The sequence below is a fragment of the Colias croceus genome, chromosome 1 (genome assembly GCF_905220415.1).
Source record: "Colias croceus chromosome 1, ilColCroc2.1".
Lineage (NCBI taxonomy): Eukaryota > Metazoa > Arthropoda > Insecta > Lepidoptera > Pieridae > Colias > Colias croceus.
This window is the reverse complement of record NC_059537.1, coordinates 6,186,447-6,206,981: the sequence shown is the minus strand read 5'-3', so window position 1 is coordinate 6,206,981 and position 20,535 is coordinate 6,186,447. Positions and strand designations below refer to the sequence as shown.

The 20,535-nt window shown below is 31.8% G+C and overlaps 3 protein-coding genes across 3 annotated transcripts; 1 reads left to right on the top strand and 2 right to left on the bottom strand.

Annotated features, from left to right (window-relative positions):
• Positions 1 to 106: 106 nt before the first annotated feature.
• LOC123696093 (putative nuclease HARBI1) lies at positions 107 to 1,096 on the bottom strand. Its single transcript, XM_045642106.1, has 2 exons — positions 997 to 1,096; positions 107 to 897 (listed from the first exon to the last, which is right to left on the bottom strand). The coding sequence occupies exons 1-2, from the start codon at positions 1,037 to 1,039 to the stop codon at positions 509 to 511; spliced, it is 432 nt and encodes a 143-aa protein (XP_045498062.1). The 5' UTR covers positions 1,040 to 1,096; the 3' UTR covers positions 107 to 508.
• LOC123696074 (putative nuclease HARBI1) lies at positions 1,089 to 3,728 on the bottom strand. Its single transcript, XM_045642082.1, has 4 exons — positions 3,348 to 3,728; positions 3,019 to 3,209; positions 2,463 to 2,595; positions 1,089 to 2,334 (listed from the first exon to the last, which is right to left on the bottom strand). The coding sequence occupies exons 1-4, from the start codon at positions 3,570 to 3,572 to the stop codon at positions 2,170 to 2,172; spliced, it is 714 nt and encodes a 237-aa protein (XP_045498038.1). The 5' UTR covers positions 3,573 to 3,728; the 3' UTR covers positions 1,089 to 2,169.
• Positions 3,729 to 7,960: 4,232 nt separating this feature from the next.
• LOC123696039 (5'-nucleotidase domain-containing protein 3) lies at positions 7,961 to 18,709 on the top strand. Its single transcript, XM_045642038.1, has 9 exons — positions 7,961 to 8,354; positions 8,860 to 9,035; positions 9,548 to 9,775; positions 11,561 to 11,695; positions 11,956 to 12,113; positions 12,691 to 12,877; positions 14,083 to 14,223; positions 16,999 to 17,150; positions 17,515 to 18,709. Exons 1-9 carry the CDS (start codon positions 8,204 to 8,206, stop codon positions 17,717 to 17,719), a joined length of 1,533 nt encoding a protein of 510 aa, XP_045497994.1. The 5' UTR covers positions 7,961 to 8,203; the 3' UTR covers positions 17,720 to 18,709.
• The last annotated feature ends 1,826 nt before the right edge of the window (positions 18,710 to 20,535 follow it).

The following is a 20,535-nucleotide window of genomic DNA, read 5'->3' as shown; positions in this document are numbered from 1 at the left end:
TTTAGTTGTTTTACTTTTTAATCTTTAAATTTTATAGGATTTATATGTACTTAATTTGTTTTAAGTGTTTGTTTTAGTTTTAAGAATATTAAATAAAACATATATATACATAATAATAGTATATTTTATTACTTAATTAGTTAAGTAGTTTATACCACCATTAATTCAGTACACACTTTTTTAAATACTAACAAAAAATACAATAATAAAAATTATAAACTTAAAAATATAAAAAACAGGTTGAGGCTGCAACAATGATCAATTTTTTCACCTATGACCTGCACTAAAATATGAGCAGTTATCAGAAACTTTAAAAGGATTAATATATACTGTAACTAATGCAGTTTCATTATTTAAATCTGTGTAGGTAAACAAAATAATGTTTTAGGAGCGAAAAAATATTATACAAAACTACTTGGTCAGGCATACTAAATTAGGCTTAAAAGTAATACACATTAAAACTACACACAACACACTTTAAAAAATACAAAAATACAAAAATAACCTACTAAACTAATCTATTAACTAAATTATTTAGCATTATTCTGCCACTCATCAGCTCATCTTGGTTGCTGGAAATGGGTCCAACCCCCACACTCGGTTCATCACCATCCTCTTGTTGCTCAGCCATATTATTAGGGGGAGGTAATTTAGCATCCAGTGCAATATTGTGCAGAACACAACATGCAATAGTTACCTCACTGGCAACACGAGGATGGTAATGGAGTGTACGATGCTTCAGCAAGCATCTCCAACGAGCCTTCAATACACCAAAACATCGTTCAATACAATTGCGTGCCTGTAAATGGCGTGTAGTGTACACCTCTGCTCGAGAACCTGGTTCGGCATTTAAAATTGGTGTCATCAGCCACGCTCTCTGTGGGTATCCAGAATCACCTTAAACAAATAATGTAGTTAAAGAGCTTTATAAATTATAACTCCAATGTTTTTATGATAAATATGTAGAAATATGTAGGTAGGAATTAAATGATTTACCTAATAGCCACGTCAATTCACCATTTTCGTGAAGTCCACGCATGTATGGTTCCACTTCACTGGATGACCATATGAAGGAATCATGTGTGGCTCCACCATATTTTGCATTGACATTGATAACACAGCTCAACAAAAAAACAATTTTTTTTTGTTGCCCTGGATATTTCTACAGATTTATATATTTCAAGTACCCAGTTTGCGAATGTAATCATTAAAATTATTTAATTGGCTCTAGTTTTTTTTTAATTTGGATTTTCATATATAAAAATTTCTTACGGCCCTTCAGAGTACGGGTTACTAACAAGTGTTTATTTTTAGGTGAATTACGTTTTCTGCACATTTATTCGCTCAGACAGAACCCTATTCTATAAAACTGACTGTAGAATATCAGAATAATAAATGGTTTCTGTAAAAAAACATTTTTATGAACAACAATGTTCGGTTTGTATCGAGTTAAAGAAACCCAGTAGCACTTGGTCAGCAAAGTGGATAGGTATACGAAATTCCCTTGATGTTTTTATTAATAGAATTAGACAAAGCAAATTCATTAGGAATAATTAATAAATATGAAAATTTAGGCCTTTGAGGGAATCTAGAAGTATAAGAAGAATACCCGATGGCCCTACAGGACGGGCGTGTCGACAATTGATAAAAAATGAAAATTTAACAAAATTTAATAACTGATGCTGAATGTAAATTATGGAGAGATATAGTATTAATTAATTTAAGATTAATTTCAAACACCAAATTATAAAGAAATGGCACAACAGTTGTTTAAAAAACTTCATTATTTTATGAGCAAATACGAGCATAAAGCTACACTTTGCCCACAGTCTCCTGGATAGATATCCAGTAAATCTGCGGAATTTCTGTGAGAAACAGGAAGAACACATCGAAAAAGAAGTAAAAATTATGGAATAATGGTATCAGGGTATATGGGATCGTCACATGATGGCAGATTACTGATGGTCCATAAGAAAACTATTGTCCCAAAATTAACTAAGAAGACAAGCTTATAAAATCTATTTCCTTGTACTATTTCATAAGTTTTAATGATTTTTCTCTATTTTTATATCCATTTGAATTAATTAAATACTAAAACAAAACAATAAGTAAAACTTTGTAATAAATAAATGATGTAAAAAAAATATACCTTCTATTTCATGCTGCATTTTAGAGTCTAGTAAGAAAATTAGGATAAAAAAAAACTAGAGCCAATCTACCAAAACTATTAATAGTTCTGTATATAATATGCATTAAATTATTCGAAACCACTTTCACATCCAGGGCAACAAAATCATTGTTGACCAGTGTAATCTTTAAATTATCATCACATATCTGAAAAAAAAAATTTAAGTTATAAAAAATATTCTATTTGCAGTTGCTTTGTTATTTTGTTTTAATGAAACATGATTAAAAACAATGCTTACTAACTAATAATACATATGCAAAGAAAAATAGCTTACCATTTGCACATTTAAGGAATGGTATCCTTTTCTGTTAAAATAATTCTGTTCATCAATGTGGGGTTTTACAATTGATATGTGAGTGCAATCTATGCATCCAATTACCCCTGGCAATTGAAATTTCCTTTGAAATCTGTAATTAGGTACATTCACATTTAATAATCAAAGACAATTACCTACATATATTAAACATATAATACAATTGTTAAAAAGACTTTCAAATGAATTTGTCATAATATTTTGTAAACCTTTAAAACATTTAGAATTGAACAGAAACAAACATTTTGTGGTATAATAGAATTGTTTGTGACTACAATAGCAGCAACCTTCTTCAATGCAAAGGATTATGTTATTTATTAAAATTGTACAAAACATTGAAAGTTTTTTTTTTTTATGTCAGAGCAAGCAACTTAAGCATAAGAAATAAACACTTGCAACATAAGAAGTGTTGCAGGTGCTTTGCCGGCCTTTTATGGACAAATAAGCTCTTTTCTTGAAGGCCCCAATGTCGTAGTTGTACATGGAAAGTTATAAATAAATTAATAAAAACACTTACTCTTGTCGAATTCTTGTTCTTTCTTGGTGTGTTTGAGGGAAAACTATCCATTTTTTCACTATCCGAGGACTGTTGAGTGCCTCCACAACTTGCCTAATGCATCTACTTGTAGTGCGTTGTGGCAAATGTTGTGTGACACCCACAATTCTCTGATAGGATCCCGTTGCGAAGAAACTCAGAGCGCAAAGAACCTACGAATATAAGTAGAATTAGGATACGTAATATAGGTACCTAATAGATATGCACAACACATGCCTTTCATTGGGCATTTAAAATATCGGACATCACTAATAATTATAAACAATCGCAGTGAAGAAACTGTGGATTACCTTTACTTCCAAAGGAATTTCTTTAGTCCCCCGTATGTTTGTTTCGTTACGTAGGCTGCAGCAAAGCTCGCTAAAAGTTTTTTTATTTAACCTAAAACGCTCCTGAAACAATTGTTCCGGCATTTCATTGATTGTCTCTAAACTCCGTCTGGACGCATTTCTTTTTTGGCGCCTGAGCCAAAGTTCTTCATCGTGCGCAGCTTTTAAAAGTCTCAAAGCGTGCATTTTATGAAAACTAAAATTTTATAATCACTAAACACAACACGAAACTTCGACAGCTGATTATAAAATCGCCATTTTGTTTCGATTTCTACAAGATGTTATAGCGTACGCTAGTTATCGAACGCCCATTGGCGTAGTCTCCTGTCAAAAGTGCCACTTGGCTAAAACGTCGTATTCACGGTCCATCTTGACGTACGTCCCGCCAAGGTCATACACGATGCACGACGCAAAACGACCGTGAATAGTCTTGACGTACGTCAATAATTATTATTATTACGTTGCTGGATGTGCACGACGAATTTTTCGTCCAGCGAGCATCCCCACCACCGCGAACGTCGTGCAAGCGCATCGTGCATCGTGCATGCTTGATCGTGAATAGGCTTGCTGTACAGCAGATCAGTGTTGCCAACAGAAATTAATGTAAATACTTGGAAACGTGGCCTATTGATATGATTTTTTTGTGATAACTTAGTAGTTAGTTTAGTTTTGTGATAACGTAGTGAGTACATGAGCAAGCAAGAAACAGTTATTTTATATTTTTATGTACACAGGAAATACCCAATTATCATTACTTTTGGATCAACCTAGTACACATGGACAGTTTATATTCAGAAGTTATTATTTTAAAAGAACTCCAAGGCGAATTGTTGAATAACAAAGATTTTATGCAAAAGTCCACTGCAGAAAAATGGCAATTTATTTAAAAAAAATGTCCTAACGAATTTGTTTGTTTAAAAAAAATGATTAGCTATATTATACTCTCTGTTCCCGCCACTTCAGCATTTACTGAAAGAGTCTTTTCGGTCATGAATGTGAAGTGGCGGGAAGAGAGAAACCGAGCTTCATTAAAAATTAATTAAAAATGAGCTCTTGAAATAAATTTAGATTTGGAATGTTTGGATTCATATAATTCATTTAAAAATAATGAAAAATTCTTAGGTACTGCAAAAAGTACAAAAAAACACATTTTTAAAAATATTTATTTACTCTTTATACATCCAGCACAGTGGATTTCTGGTGGTTTCAGAGGTCTCTTCTGGTGGGTAGCTTGATACTTCGGTGGCAACACTGGCAGCCTTGAGCTGACGTACAGCGGGGATGGACCGTGAATATGCGTCGTGCATCGTGTATGACCTTGGCGGGACGTACGTCAAGATGGACCGTGAATAAGACGCTTAAGCATTTGTATGGCGCCTGTCGTATGACTGGTAAAGCGTCTTATTCACGGTCCATCTTGACGTACGTCCCGCCAAGGTCATACACGATGCACGACGCATATTCACGGTCCATCCCCGCTGTACGTCAGCTCAAGGCTGCCAGTGTTGCCACCGAAGTATCAAGCTACCCACCAGAAGAGACCTCTGAAACCACCAGAAATCCACTGTGCTGGATGTATAAAGAGTAAATAAATATTTTTAAAAATGTGTTTTTTTGTACTTTTTGCAGTACCTAAGAATTTTTCATTATTTTTAAATGAATTATATGAATCCAAACATTCCAAATCTAAATTTATTTCAAGAGCTCATTTTTAATTAATTTTTAATGAAGCTCGGTTTCTCTCTTCCCGCCACTTCACATTCATGACCGAAAAGACTCTTTCAGTAAATGCTGAAGTGGCGGGAACAGAGAGTATAATATAGCTAATCATTTTTTTTAAACAAACAAATTCGTTAGGACATTTTTTTTAAATAAATTGCCATTTTTCTGCAGTGGACTTTTGCATAAAATCTTTGTTATTCAACAATTCGCCTTGGAGTTCTTTTAAAATAATAACTTCTGAATATAAACTGTCCATGTGTACTAGGTTGATCCAAAAGTAATGATAATTGGGTATTTCCTGTGTACATAAAAATATAAAATAACTGTTTCTTGCTTGCTCATGTACTCACTACGTTATCACAAAACTAAACTAACTACTAAGTTATCACAAAAAAATCATATCAATAGGCCACGTTTCCAAGTATTTACATTAATTTCTGTTGGCAACACTGATCTGCTGTACAGCAAGCCTATTCACGATCAAGCATGCACGATGCACGATGCGCTTGCACGACGTTCGCGGTGGTGGGGATGCTCGCTGGACGAAAAATTCGTCGTGCACATCCAGCAACGTAATAATAGTAATTATTGACGTACGTCAAGACTATTCACGGTCGTTTTGCGTCGTGCATCGTGTATGACCTTGGCGGGACGTACGTCAAGATGGACCGTGAATACGACGTTTAACGTTTCGTCACGTTTCGTCTAATAGAATAGAAAAACATTGCCACTTGGCTACCAATTTTCGTTTCGTTACGCTGGGTCACGTGACGTATCTCCAGCTTATGTCAATCTCATACATTCGTTTATCCTAAGAGCAATTAACCTATAGAGTACTTGTATCGAGCGTATACAATTTACATATATTTGTTTCTCTCTATCTAAAGAAAACGTCGTATGAAAGAATGAGACAGCTATAGACAACAAGCTACGTTTCAACATAGTCATGGCACCATTTTTACTATAGGTATGTATTTAGATAGATAGAAGGTGATAGTGATGGGATGTGCTTCAATCGATAAAATCGTGAATGTATTTTGCATTTACGGTTTCGTGAAATAATAAATAATAAAAAAAACAAAACTTATAATTAATTTCAGTTGAATACATTATTTGTTTAATCCTACGTATATAATAAATGCGAAATTATGTGAGAAGGGATGTTACTCTTTCACTGCGGAACCGATTACAATGAAATTTTGTACATACACACATAGGTTAGGTTTTATCCCGGAAATCCCACGTGAACGGGAACTGTGCAGGATTTTCTTTAAAAACGCGGGCGGAAAGTTAGTACATTATAAAAGAAATTTTAAAACTTGAAATGTAATTTAAAATAAAGAAGGAAATGATGATAAAGTTAAAGGAGTGAGGAGAAAGGCACAGTCAGCATGAAGGAATCATGCAGCATTTTAACAAGTTAATAAAAGGACAGTCTTAATGAAAACATTTTCCTAACATCCTACTAATAAATCGAAAGTTTGTGAGGATGGATGTTTGTTACTCTTTCACGCGAATACTACTAAACCGATTACAATGAAATTTGGAAAAATTACTTTTGATCCCGTAAATCCAACAGGAATGGGAACTATGCGGGTTTTTCTTTGAAAACGCATGTATATTAAGTATGTATTTCAATAGTAGTTTCTCATCTATGAGAACTGTCATTTAATCAACCGTTTAATTTTCACATAGTTACACATTTAAAGTAGGTAACTTATGTGTAAAAAATTTCAAAATAAAAATTCACTCTCTTTAATCAAATGTATTTATTATCTACAGGAACAAAAAAAAAAACGTAAGCGTAAGATTGCACAATTCTTCTAGAGTATCCATCTTGATAACACGTAGGCTCGAAATGCAGTAAACACAATATTGCAAATTGTGGCGGCGTCCAATCAACTCATGTCTCACGTTTTATACCCATTTTTATTTAGCTCTGGAAATCTAAAACAAAATGAATTTATTAATAATCTGAAAGAGAAATTAATAAACAACAAACGAAAACTAAAACACATAGGGCAAATAAAACAACCACGTGGTATGTTTTATTTTCCTGCGGTAAAAAATTTACATCTATTATTTGCAACAACAACTACATATAAATCTGATTTATGAAACAAAATAAATAAATCAACGTTAATATGAAATAGATTTTTTGTCATAAATCGATAATATACGCTAGATGTGTTACAACACTACGGTGGTAAACAAAATGCCAAACGTGATATTATTGTGACGTTTTTTAAAAATTATTTCATTATTTTATATTCCACAACCCCATAAAGTGGGTAAATGTTACAGTTACAACATAAAATTACAAAAAAGTGCTTGATAAAACCTTCAAATAGGTTTAAAACATAAATATTTATCAATTTGCTGAAAATCACTTACCGATGGAAAGATATTTTTACATTGTTTTTATCCAAAACTCCCATTCGACTAGTGATAGCCGGTTGCTAAACATACAATAGTTATTTTAGCACACTGACAAATAAAAAGAAACACTGTACACTTTATATTTTCTAAATATTTCGTTAAAAACACTTGACGCACTGAGCCCACCAGCTGGTTGGAAAACAAACTGACTGCCGGCGCGCTACGTTTGAAGACAGTGCAGATACTCTATCGCTATCTCAATCTGGCTTATGCTGTTATTGACTAAGAGTAAGTAGATTAGAAAATATGTATTTTGTTCTGTCTTAATATAAGAACTCTATAGGTTAATTGCTCTTAGCGTTTATCTATTCTATCAAACGCAATGACTAAGGAATTGTGTGAGCATGACAATGAGCATGAGACAATCTGTGATCTGTCAAGTGAGCCATCAGCCATATGACAGTTGACACCCACCCAGTCACCCAGTAAATAACAGATTCAAAGTGGTATGCACGTGAAATTAGTGTTAAAATAGAGATCTTAACGAATTTTTTTCATTATGCAACCATTATCGTTTAAATTTTAAAATGCAACTAAGTGTCTTGAATTCATAAAAAATATTTACGGGCACTTCATAAATAAGTATAATGTTATGCGCACAAATATCAACTTAATTTTTTTTTGAGAATATTGTGTTATTTTTACTCCTAATAAATATGTATTTTACACGTGTTGGTAGATTTCTTAAATTAAAACGCAGTTTATCACATATAGATGGTGCCAGTTATGTTTTTGTTTCGGCCAAAAACTTCTCAACCAGAGAACTTTTGAATGAGGCGTATTGTCGTACAAAATTGAAGTGTAAATGTAAGTACTATAATATATTTTATTCTGACTTATATAAATTTATTTTTACAATAAAAGTGCTGCAGGATGCAATCAATTTACCTTTGAAATATTTATATTTACTTTATGGTGTTGACTATTGTAAAACACAAGCTATATCACACACAAGCTAATTCAAGTCTATTTTACTCTTTTAATATTATAACTACCTGGCAGCCTAACTAATGTCCTTCCAACCTTAAATGGATTGGATTAGTATCTAATCCTGATTGTAAAAATAAAGGAGAGCAGTTAGATTGTTAAGCCATTGACAAATTGTTTATTTTCTTATAAAAATAACCAACTACTAAATAACTACTATCACTTCAAATCTTATTCTGTGTGACAATGATATCACTAAGCATAAATTAATTAAAATTTTCTTTAATACAATTGTTAAATAACATTTGTAAGAAATCTGTTTAGATTTTTCTTACAATTCTTATAGAGAACTGTAACAACAGTTTTGAAAAGTATTTTTTTGTAGCCAAGAAGCTGCCTCAAGATGTAAATCCACAAGGTGTGTTTGCTTGTAATGAGCTTGATCTCTCTGAGGTACAAGTGTATGGATTTGATTATGATTATACATTGGCACACTACAAACCATCCCTCGAACATTTGCTCTACAATCTTGGAAGAGATATGTTGCTGGAAAAGTACAAAGTAAGTATACAAATTGTATGTCCATAATAAACATCAACCATCCTATTATTAACCTGGTACTAGTTTATCAAAGATTGGAATATTAAAATCTGGCAATAAATATTTTTTATTAATTCTGTGTATGCACTTATATCTGTATGATAATTGAGTGCTAACTAACTAAATTGTATTTTCCATTATCTTCCTAAGGAACTAAAGGTGAGTTCTGAGTGCAGTTTAGTTGTTAGAATCTAAATTTTACTGTCATAGACATCAAATTCCAACTTTGGTTCTAATTTAATATTAACTAGCGGTCCGCCCCGGCTTCGCCCGTGGTACATATTCACGTTTTCTCTACATAAGAACCATCCTCGTGCTTCAAGGAATATAATAAAAAAAGAATTAACGAAATCGGTTAAGCCGTTCTCAAGTTATGCGCTTACCAACACATTTTGAGATTCATTTTGTATATTATAGAAGATTAGTGAATTTGTATAACTAATTACTCCATAAATAATTTTATTATTTTACAGTACCCAGCAGGAATATCGAAATTGGAGTACAAGCCAAATTTTGCAGTTCGTGGATTGCACTATGATATTGAAAAAGGATTGCTTTTGAAGCTAGACTCATTTTTGCAAATTCAATTTGGCGCCGTATACAGAGGTTTGACACCTGTTTCAACTGATGAAGTCCTTCAAGTTTATAGAAATAGAATCATACCGATAGCTTATGTTGAAGGAGATACCAGAGCACATAAGGTAATAAGTCTATACTAATATTATAAAGCTGCAGAGTTTGTTTGTTTGTTTGAACGCGCTAATTTCGGGAACTACTGGTCCAATTTGAAAAATTCTTTCGGTGTTAGATAGCCCCTTTATCGAGGAAGGCTATAGGCTATATTATATCATCTCGCTAAAGAGATGATCCTGGAAAGACAGGAGCAGAGCACTGTGGGTAAAACCGCGGAGCACAGCTAGTTTATAAATATATTAAATTCTGTTGCTATATTCGGCAAATTAATATCTGCTCATTGTTTGAAATAAATAATGTTTTATTCTATTTTCATGCCAACAACCTCTATTTTTTAAGCTTTAGAACAATTTTAAATCTATTCTAAATTCATTTCTCAAATAAAGATACACAGACTACTAGACTGAAATAATGTTAGCATGGAAATAAATGAAAGATACTTAATTATTTGATTATTGAGATTAAAAAAAAGTGTTTACACAATTTTACTTTATGTAATACCATTAGTCTTATCTTATCTGCATGTTTTTATGGAGATAATTTCAAAGGCGCTCAAAATATACTCTATAATTTGATATGATTAGAGCATAAATAAAAATGTAATAATAATAGTCTTGAATCCAATTCATCATTTCGTTACTTTAACTGAAGATTGTACATATACTACATAATATGTATACGTATTGATGTTCGTAATGAGTGCACTTGTAAGCAATCATTCATTTGTGCGTTCCCCTTCTGCAAATTATATCATAGTCCATGATATGTCATACATCATGATATATGAGGATGGTAAATAATGCCATCTGTGTTATGCGTAAATATTTACGACTTGAAATGTACCTACTATGGTTTTATAATCTGCATAGTTTATGGTAATGATTTTACGATGATAAGCATACATAAGTGTATTTAATGACAGTAGTAGTAAATATTTAAACTTTGCGGGAGCGATTTGACTTTTTTAACCCATTGAGCCCCAAGCGGCCCGATCGGTCCACAACACAATAGATTTTCTATTGTATCTGTGGTTCCGGGGCTTGAAAGAAATAAAATTAAAATTATTTAATTACTTAACTATAACAAGTGGGCGATGCCAGAATTAAGTACATGCAATGATACAATCGGTACCATATTGCGAAACAAATGTTTTCCAATGAGTGGAATGCTTATGTTAAATTGCAAGAACTCTCCGGTGGTCTTGCTGAGGCCAGCGGAAGGCTATTGCTCAACCTAATACTTGTATACGTAGTATATTATTATTAGTCTGTGCTAATACAGAGGGTTGTGGTGGATGCGTAACTAAATACCAGCTTAAATAAGTTTGATTAACAAGTTTGTTTATCTAGGTGTAAGTCTATTTGCTATAGAAAACGTAGCTACGTACTTACCTATATAAATTCACTAGCTTTCCGCCCGCGGCTTCGCCCGCGTTTTGAAAGAATAACCCACATAGTTCCCGTTCCTGTGGGATTTCCGGGATGAAGCCTATCCTATGTGTTAATTCAAGTTACCCTCTATATGTGTGCTAAATTTCATTGTAATCGGTTCTGTAGTATTTGCGTGAAAGAGTAGGTAACAAACACACACACACACACACACACACACACACACACATCCTCACAAACTTTCGTATTTATAATATTAATAGGATATAAACAAAGTACAAATTCTAGTTAACGAAATATTTTTTAATTGTACAGCGTTTTTTTTAGTTATTTGTAACAAACCTTTTTATATGTGACATACAAAAAATAAGATTACAACGTTTTTTTATAAATATTATTTTTTAGGCGAATAGAGCAAAAATGGTACATTTAGCCGATTTATTCTCTGTACCTGAAATGGGATTACTCTGTAATGTAGCTGAGTACTTCAATAAGAACCACATCGATTACCATCCTGAAATTCTCTTTTTGGATGTAAAGGTAAAAAAAAAATAGATATTTTAATATATTTATTATATTTTAATTGAGTAACCAGTTATTCATATAGATATGAATATTTTCATAATATATTTTTTATAGTAAACTTTTCTAAACCAGTTCGCCCTGTGGAATATGCTCAAAATCTGCACATACCGCAATAAAAATAATTAAAAATAATCGTATTCTATTACGAAAATATCATAAAATATGACGTTTATTATTTGTGTTTTTAAATTAAATTTTGTATTTTCACTTTTCAGAACTCAGTACAAAGTTGTCACCCCATCATGCACAAAATTGTAGCCCAAAATGTGGAAGAATACATCAGGCCAAACTCGGACTTAAAGAAATATTTTCAAATTCTACAAGAGTGTGGAAAGAAACTTTTCCTTGTTACAAACAGTCCTTTTCACTTTGTGTATGTTTTAATTTTAATTATTGTGACAAATACTGCCCCAGCAAATACATAGTCTTATATTCTGTCAATTATAAGACTATTTTCTGGACACAGTATACAAAAAAATCTACACTAATATTATAAAGAGGAAAACTTTGTTTGTTTGTGTGTTTGTTTGTAATGAATAGGCTCATAAACTACTGGACCGATTTTGATGAAATTTGGCACAGACAATCTTTAGACCCTGAGAAAGAACATAGGCTACCTTTTATTGCGAAATATGTACCACGGGCGAAGCCACGGAGCGGACCGCTAGTAGTTAATAAATTCGTAAGCATGTTTTATATTATGATAGTCGATTTCCTTGTTTGTGCTTTATTTTAACGTTTTAATTCCATTCATTTAATATTATATTTTAATATTAATATTACCTATCTTTAATCATTATTTTTTAAAATGATAAATATGTAAATGTATGTATGTATTTCTTGTTTTGTTATCTTTAAGTGCAATAAAGTATTTATAAATAAATAAATAAATAAATGGATAAAAGTTAATCAATGAACATTTTATTTTTTATTTTTTGTTAAAATTTCAGTAATGCAGGAATGGAGATGCTCGTGGGCCACGATTGGAGAGAATATTTCGATGTAGTGATAGTCAATGCGAATAAGCCGAAATTCTTCACCGAAGTTTCACGACCTATACGAGTTTTCGATAAAAACGCTAACACACATATTTGGGAAAAGGTTACGTCGTTGGAAAAAGGCATCATTTATTATGAGGTAATATTACCTTTTATTAAATAAAAAAAATTCTATAGATTTGTATTTGAATGTATTTGAATGTATTGATTAAGATTGATTGATTCTTTAGAATTTAGATATTGCCAAGATAATAAGAAGCCACATAAACAATATTTTATTATTTGACGCATTTCGATATTAAAATCTTTATTTTATGTAGGTAGAGGATAATATAATATTTTACAAAACGATTCACAAGCAATGAATTTTTAGCAAAATGTAAATAAAGGTAATGCGTAATTTAATAATAGGTCAAGGCTTTTAGATGGCTCCATAAAGTAAACAATGTGATCATACACTTTTTGTATTAAACTGATCTTATTCCTTTTATTATATTAATTACTAGCTTACCGCCCGCGGGTTCGCCTGCTTCGTCTAAAACCTAATAAATTATATACTAAAACCGTCCTCTTGAATCACTCTATCTATTAAAAAATATAAAAAACAAAGTCGCTTTCTCTGTCCCTATGTATGCTTAAATCTTTAAAACTACGCAACGGATTTTGATGCAGTTTTTTTAATAGATAGAGCGATTCAAGAGGAAGGTATATAATATTTTATTAGGTTTTAGATAAAGCGGGCGAAGCCGCGGGCGGAAAGCTAGTATTAAATATATAACATGAACTATATAACTGCCTACGTCTTTGTAATTCGATATAGAAACCTGAATCGGAAGATAACCAACATGGTGTGGTTTTATAATATTATGTACCTAATAAGTATTTGTTTCTTCAGGGACGTCCTTAATATTTCTTACGATAAATAATATAATTGTATAATTCATTTTCAATTTGCAAAATTACTTTAATAAGCACTCTCATTTGTTATGGTTTACTACATAAAATGTAGCCGACAAGTTTTATATCAATAAAAATTAAAATGAATCATCAAAATATATTACGCGTAAAACTTTCGAATATCGCCACAGACATTTTTATAAATTCATCAATTATTGTCAAAACAGCTTCTTTCATAGAAATGAAATAAAATTAATAATAGAAATCGATCAGAAAATTTCAAGACAAGCGCGGTTGGATTAAGTAGGTATTTCATTTATCTATGTACCAAATTTTTGTCAAAATTGTGTTAAAAGTAATAAACAACGAACCAAACCATTTGATTTACAATATTATGAGTGGGCTACATTTTTGCATTCAAACTATTTGCTAAATATTTGTCTTCAGGGCACAGTAAAGCAGCTACAAGACCTGACAGGATGGAGTGGTCACCAGGTGTTGTATTTTGGTGACCATCCATATAGCGACTTGGCTGATGTCACTTTGGAACATGGTTGGAGGACGGGAGCTATTATAAATGAATTAACGGTACATATTTTTTTTAAATAAATTGATTGGTTTACTATCAACAACTACACTCACAATCGTATATTATAAGGCCGTCAAAACATCAACAATCATTGGAAAAAAACACCCTATTTCGTGGCACCAAAGTTCAAAGTTTATTGTATCGTACTTTAGAAAACTTTGCCTAATACGCAAGCAGAGTTTTGCTCCAGATAATTCGTGAGTGCGTTAGTTGTTATCGTTTCAAAATTATGACGTTTCAGTTGGAAGTAGGTAATTTGATTGACAGTGATAATAAAATAGATGGTAGAAAAATAAAAGCATACCATTTATTATTCTTCATCTACACTATCTACACTAATCTATACATATAATAAAATCGTAGGAAAGTCAAAACTGTACATTGAATATTTTTTTAAAAGAATACCTGGGCCGTGATCTATAATCGATATAGAAGCCAAAAACATAGTTTTTAGAATTTTTGTCTGTTTGTCTGTTTGTCTGTTTGTCTGTTTGTCTGTTTGTCTGTATGTTTGTCCGAGCTAATCTCGAAAAGTACTGCATAGATTGACTTCAAATTTTGCATGAATATTACTAACAGGTCGGGTGAGGCTATAGGCTACATATTATCAAGCTATCATCTACGGGGGAGGAGCTGTGAACCTTTATTTTTCTTACGTATTCCGTGTATTACGACAGCGTACAATCTAAAGACTCATGTTTAAATGTTGGTTTCGAGTAAGCCATGCTATTATCTAGCTTTACAAAATAAAAACTATGTCATTTACGTAATTTGGGCAGAGAAACAGTTTAATGAATTTAGTAGTATAAAGACAAATTAGAAACAGCGCCATCTATTAAATGTTATAAAAATCAAATCAATTTACACGTTAACTATTGGAAATTAATAATCAAATGACGCATATATAAATGTTGTTTGACAATATCTAGATTGACACTATAAAAATTATGCCATTTAAGTAACTTGGGAAGAGAAACATATCTTAAAGAATGTAAGTTGTATAATGTTAATTTTGTAACAGCGCCATCTATGAGATTTCGTAAAAATCAAATCAATTTACATGTTAACACTACTGAACACAATGTTAAAAATTAATAATTTAAATATAATTATGTTATTTATTTATTTAACTCTTTAACCCATATCTTCCGTTCCCTATAATATATATTTCGTGTAAATAATAAACTACATTTTTTTTTAAAGTGAGGGTACTTAGATGTTTATTATTTTAAGTAAAAATAGACACCATTATCTACAGTTAATCTAATGATTGTGTTCCAAAGAGTATAATAATATATTGTTGTGTTCATTAGTTACAATTTTTAAAATCTTCGTGTTTTATAAATTTACTAGCTTACCGCCCGCGGCTTCGTCCGCTTTGTCTAAAACCTAATAAATTATGTACTAAAACCTTCCTCTTGAATCAGTCTATCTATTAAAAAAACCGCATCAAAATCTGTTGCGAAGTTTTAAAGATTTAAGCATACAAAGAGACATAGGGACATAGGGACACAGAAAGCGACTTTTTTATACTATGTAGTGATATTTATAAAGCAATTGAATGCCATAAAACCAAAAATATCAAATGCAATCTTCGTGTTTTGTGAATTTTCACCATCATGCGTTCCCACAAAAGGTAAGTTGTTACTTACAGGTATTTATTGAAATGAAATGAAATGAATGATTCTTTTATTATTTTGAGGTGCATTGGGAACAGAAGTTTTTGATAAAATTTTATTTGTAAGTACTTAGCTTTTTTTATAGATTTACAGTTAACTTTTGATTTTTTTATTCAATGCTAATAAAATTATATCGCCTTTGGAAGACGATTTCTGCTGATATTTTTACTACACCACTTGAAAATTGATGATTTGATGATAAAGACAGTAGCAGCGAGGATTAAGTGGAAATTAGTAATCATCCGCTTCGTCAATTTTTGACTGAAGTTAATGTCCAACGTCCAATGGTTCAATCATTGGAAGTATTTCGGGAAATTTTGGAGGATATTTTTCAGGAAGGAGAGGAGGGGCAGCCAACAACATATCAAACTACTACGTTTTAGTACCGAAAAAAATGTTATTGCCAAATGAAACGTAAATTTTGCACTCACAACTTTACAAGTAATGTTTTTATTTTGACTTTGCGGTTATCTGATTATAATATTAATCGTTATGGCTATCGACGTACCGACCGTACTGGGATCAGAGTAGGTACATGATATACAGTTCATCATCCAGGATTGCTTAGAGCATTTTCACACTGAAAAAGATGTTTTCTTTGAATCGTAGTTGCTTCATTTATTTATTTTTAATCATTTTAAATAATATGTTTTATATTTTAATATATAAAAATCAATGCCACTTTTCGTTGTAATTCCATAACTCGAGAACGGCTGAACCGATTTCGATAATTCTTTTTTTATTATATTCCTTGAAGTACGAGGATGGTTCTTATGTAGAGAAAACGTTAATATGTACCACGGGCGAAGCCGGGGCGGACCGCTAGTAATATATAATATTATAAAGAGGAAAACTTTGTTTGTTTGTTTGATTGTAATGAATAGGCTCAGCAACTACTGGACCGATTTTAAACATTCTTTCACCATTCGAAAGCTACATTATCCACGAGTAATATAGGATAGGTTTGATCCCGAAAATTCCACGGGAACAGGAACTATGCGAGTTTTTCTTTGAAACCGCGGGCGGAGCCGCCGGTGGAAAGCTAGTTCTATATAAAGACAGACATAATTACTGAGTAAATATTTCTTATTCTAGCACGAGATTAATACATTGAACACGGAAACGTTCAAGCAAAATGCCAATTGGTTACAAATGTTGACTCAGCTCATTGAAGACCACCAGGATTACAAAGATCCGGAAGCTGTTGAGGTTATCGAAAAATGGATGGCTGAGAGAGATTTTCTCAGGTAAATTGTTTCTATACAAATAGACAAGTTTCATAAGATTTTTAAACCTGGAATAAAGTATTTTAAAAGAGACGATCTCGAACTCTCGACGAAAGAGAGAGAAGAGAAATTTAATAAGTTTATTTATTTCAGTGCTAATCAAATAATTTTCCAATTCGAATTGAAAATGTCGTTAGTGTTCCTATGTTTTGAAATATTTTTCTTTCGTAGCTAGTGACTAAGTGTTGTTCACTTTTGAAATCTTTATTTTTTTAGAAGTATAATAATTATATACTAGATTATCGTTTTGTATAGGAAAGTAATAGTAAGATTTGTGTCTATTACTTAAATAACGTTATTCAATTTTTCTACTAATTAATTTCAGAAACGCCACAAAATCAGTGTTCAATCCGCAATTCGGCAGTGTTTTCCGTACATACCACAACCCGACATATTTCTCAAGGCGCTTGTTCCGTTTCGCCGATATATACACCTCGAATATAAGGAATCTGCTCAACTACTCTTTGACACACACGTTTTACCCGCGACGTGGCGTCATGCCACACGAATATGGCTCTTATTTCGTATAGAATAAGATACAAATAAAATTAACAACGAACAGTATGATATGCATTATGGACACGCACAGTATTTCTGGGAATATTGTATTAAATTAAGTTAACCAGCTAACTCGGGTGTAACCCCAATATGTGTAACAACGAATCTAAATATACTCTATTGTTTGTGTTTATGTCTACTTATGTTATTGATTTTTAAATGCTTTTTGAAAGTGTTATATTAAGTGTTATTATTATAAGAATATCGAAATCGTGATAAAAGAGCCACTGTTATATAAAAGATCATGTTAATATACCTAATGTAATCAATTTGGTTCAATGTAATTTGATATTAGACCTAAGGATACGGTTTTTGATCATTTTTAGTTAGATACAATTTTTTATTCATTTGTTTATAGTCTTGAAACCCGCCCGCCTCCTAAAGTAATATTATTTTTAATTTGTTTACTTACAAATATTATATCAAGTAAAATGAGATTGTAAAAATATATAGAAAAATAACGAAAAGATTGTGTATTCAATTATATTCATAGATATTTTTAGTCCATGTCATATCTGCTCATAAATTCTGATTACTACCTATCTTAATTTTATATTATTTAAGTGTTATTTTTAATTGAAGTTTCCTATGTTGTCGCTTATCTTCCTATTCAATGCATTTCCTAAACTCGTTATTAAGTCGTTTTATGTATAAAAATATCAAGATCGGAAACATGTAAATAGAGATTTGGCATTATTTGTTTTATCTTTAATTAATTTATTACTAATCTGCCGAAATTCTAGTCAGTTGTTATTATCAAAAACAAATAGAATTAAGCGATCAAAATAATGAAATCTAAACAAACATATCACATAAGAATCACTCATTTAAGTAACAAACATTGTTTTTTTTTCATATTTTATGTTATGACTAGCTGCTCCGCGCGGTTTCACCCCCGTGGCTCCACTCCTGTTAGTCGTAGCGTGATGATATATATAGCCTATAGCCTTCCTCGATAAATGAGCTATCTAACACCGAAAGAATTTTTCAAATCGGACCTGTAGTTCCCGAGATTAGCGCGTTCAAACAAACAAACAAACACACAAACTCTTCAGCTTTATAATATTAGTATAGATTTCATTTAAAATGGTATGTCTTAGAATAAAAATGTCTATTGTATTTTGTTCAAAAGCATTTATTTCGAAGATATTCGATATAAGTGTAGATTTTTAATGCCAGTGTGTAAAATCTTATAGCTCATTAACCGACTTCAAAAAAAGGAGGAGGTTATCAATTCGGCCGGTATATTTTTTTTTTTTTTTTTTTTTTTTTTATGTATGTACACCGATTACTCCGAGGTTTCTGAACCGATTTACGTGATTCTTTTTTTGTTCGATGCGGGATGGTGTCGAATTGGTCCCATAAAAATTTTATTCGGATAGGCCCAGTAGTTTTTATTTTATGAGCATTTTTGTCTGTAGGTATTTGTAAATTTTGCAAGTGCAAGTTTGAAGTCGGTTGTTTTTAACGCAGTTATCACTTGTTTACAATGTTATAAATAATGATCTTGCCAGTTATGTTTTAGTATATATTATAGGCTGTTTATTTTTTTTTATTGTTTTTGATAGATTAGCATTGTTTTTAGTCTCAATTGGTTTATACTCCAAATTTATTTGTTAACCATTATCACGAAGAATCATGTACATTTACAGTAGGTATACATATTTACATCGTTTTCTTAGTCTTAAGAAGAACTTCATAAAAATTTTGAATTATGTACGTCAATGTTTATACTATTGTGTATTTTTTTTTATCTCCAGTTGTGCTTGTAATACATTTAAATCTGCGTTCCTTTTTACTCTATTTTTAGTTTATCTCTCGCTGCAATAGATCATAGTGTGACCTTAGATAACATGATTGTGCCATCTAATTAGACAATAAAACATTGCGTATAAACATGTTGTTTTTATCACTGATTTTCTACAACAGACCCACATTGCTTGATTTTCGCAGAAGGTAATTAAACAGCAGTTAATGGAGATTGTAGACTTCCCTGTTAATATGCATACCTGAATTGAAGTAGACCAAGCTCCAATTTCTGTTATTTATATCGCTTATGATAGATGATGTGGACTAGGTGCTAAGTAACTTAATCTAAAATGCATAATGAATTTATAGCTGCATTTTCTTTTATTTGAGATCAATGAACTATGAGAAATAGCTAGAAGTGAGGCTATAATGTTTGAGAATAGTAATTGTAAATTGCCCATTCTGCTAATTCTAGGCAAGGCAAAGGCTGTGCAAACTAAGTGCCCTATCACACTAGCGGATTGCGAGCGGTTTCAAAGCGGAGCGGGTGCGCAGCGATTTCGTTGCGGACGCGTGGCAGATGCGCAACGTTTACGTCGCAGTCATGTACACTCATTAACAAAATGGAATCCGTGCTGGTTGTTACTTATAACTTGTGATAGTATAATAATTATGAGATCATTATTTTTTACGAGTTTCATAACATGTTAATGTTTAGGGTATTGTTTTATCTATTAAATCTTGGTCGAAATGCAATCAGATAACTTAATTGCTCATTATGAAAGTTCACTAGCGAAATAAATTTTAAAGCTCCTTAACTTAAACAGGACTATCTTATTATTAGATAAATAGCAGTGAATAGAAAATTTTATCAAGCAACCAGCAACTCACTATCACTTTGCTCATAATTAGGTTCACAAAATCTCTTTATAAAATACGTTGCTATGGGAGAGATTATACTGGTCAAGTGGTCAGTCGTTACATACTTTTGGAATGTATGTTACATTCTAAAGGCCTAGTAATTCAATTTTATAGCACC

Coding starts and splice junctions, on each gene's coding strand:
- LOC123696093 (XM_045642106.1), bottom strand. CDS start 1,039: ATGCGTGGACTTCACGAAAATGGTGAATTGACGTGGCTATTAG. Junction 898..996: donor TGAATTGACGTGGCTATTAG/GTAAATCATTTA, acceptor TATTTGTTTAAG/GTGATTCTGGATACCCACAG.
- LOC123696074 (XM_045642082.1), bottom strand. CDS start 3,572: ATGCACGCTTTGAGACTTTTAAAAGCTGCGCACGATGAAGAACTTTGG. Junction 3,210..3,347: donor AAATTCCTTTGGAAGTAAAG/GTAATCCACAGT, acceptor TTATATTCGTAG/GTTCTTTGCGCTCTGAGTTT. Junction 2,335..2,462: donor ATTCCTTAAATGTGCAAATG/GTAAGCTATTTT, acceptor TTTTTTTTTCAG/ATATGTGATGATAATTTAAA.
- LOC123696039 (XM_045642038.1), top strand. CDS start 8,204: ATGTATTTTACACGTGTTGGTAGATTTCTTAAATTAAAACGCAGTTTA. Junction 9,036..9,547: donor TGTTGCTGGAAAAGTACAAA/GTAAGTATACAA, acceptor ATTATTTTACAG/TACCCAGCAGGAATATCGAA. Junction 12,114..12,690: donor AACAGTCCTTTTCACTTTGT/GTATGTTTTAAT, acceptor TTAAAATTTCAG/TAATGCAGGAATGGAGATGC.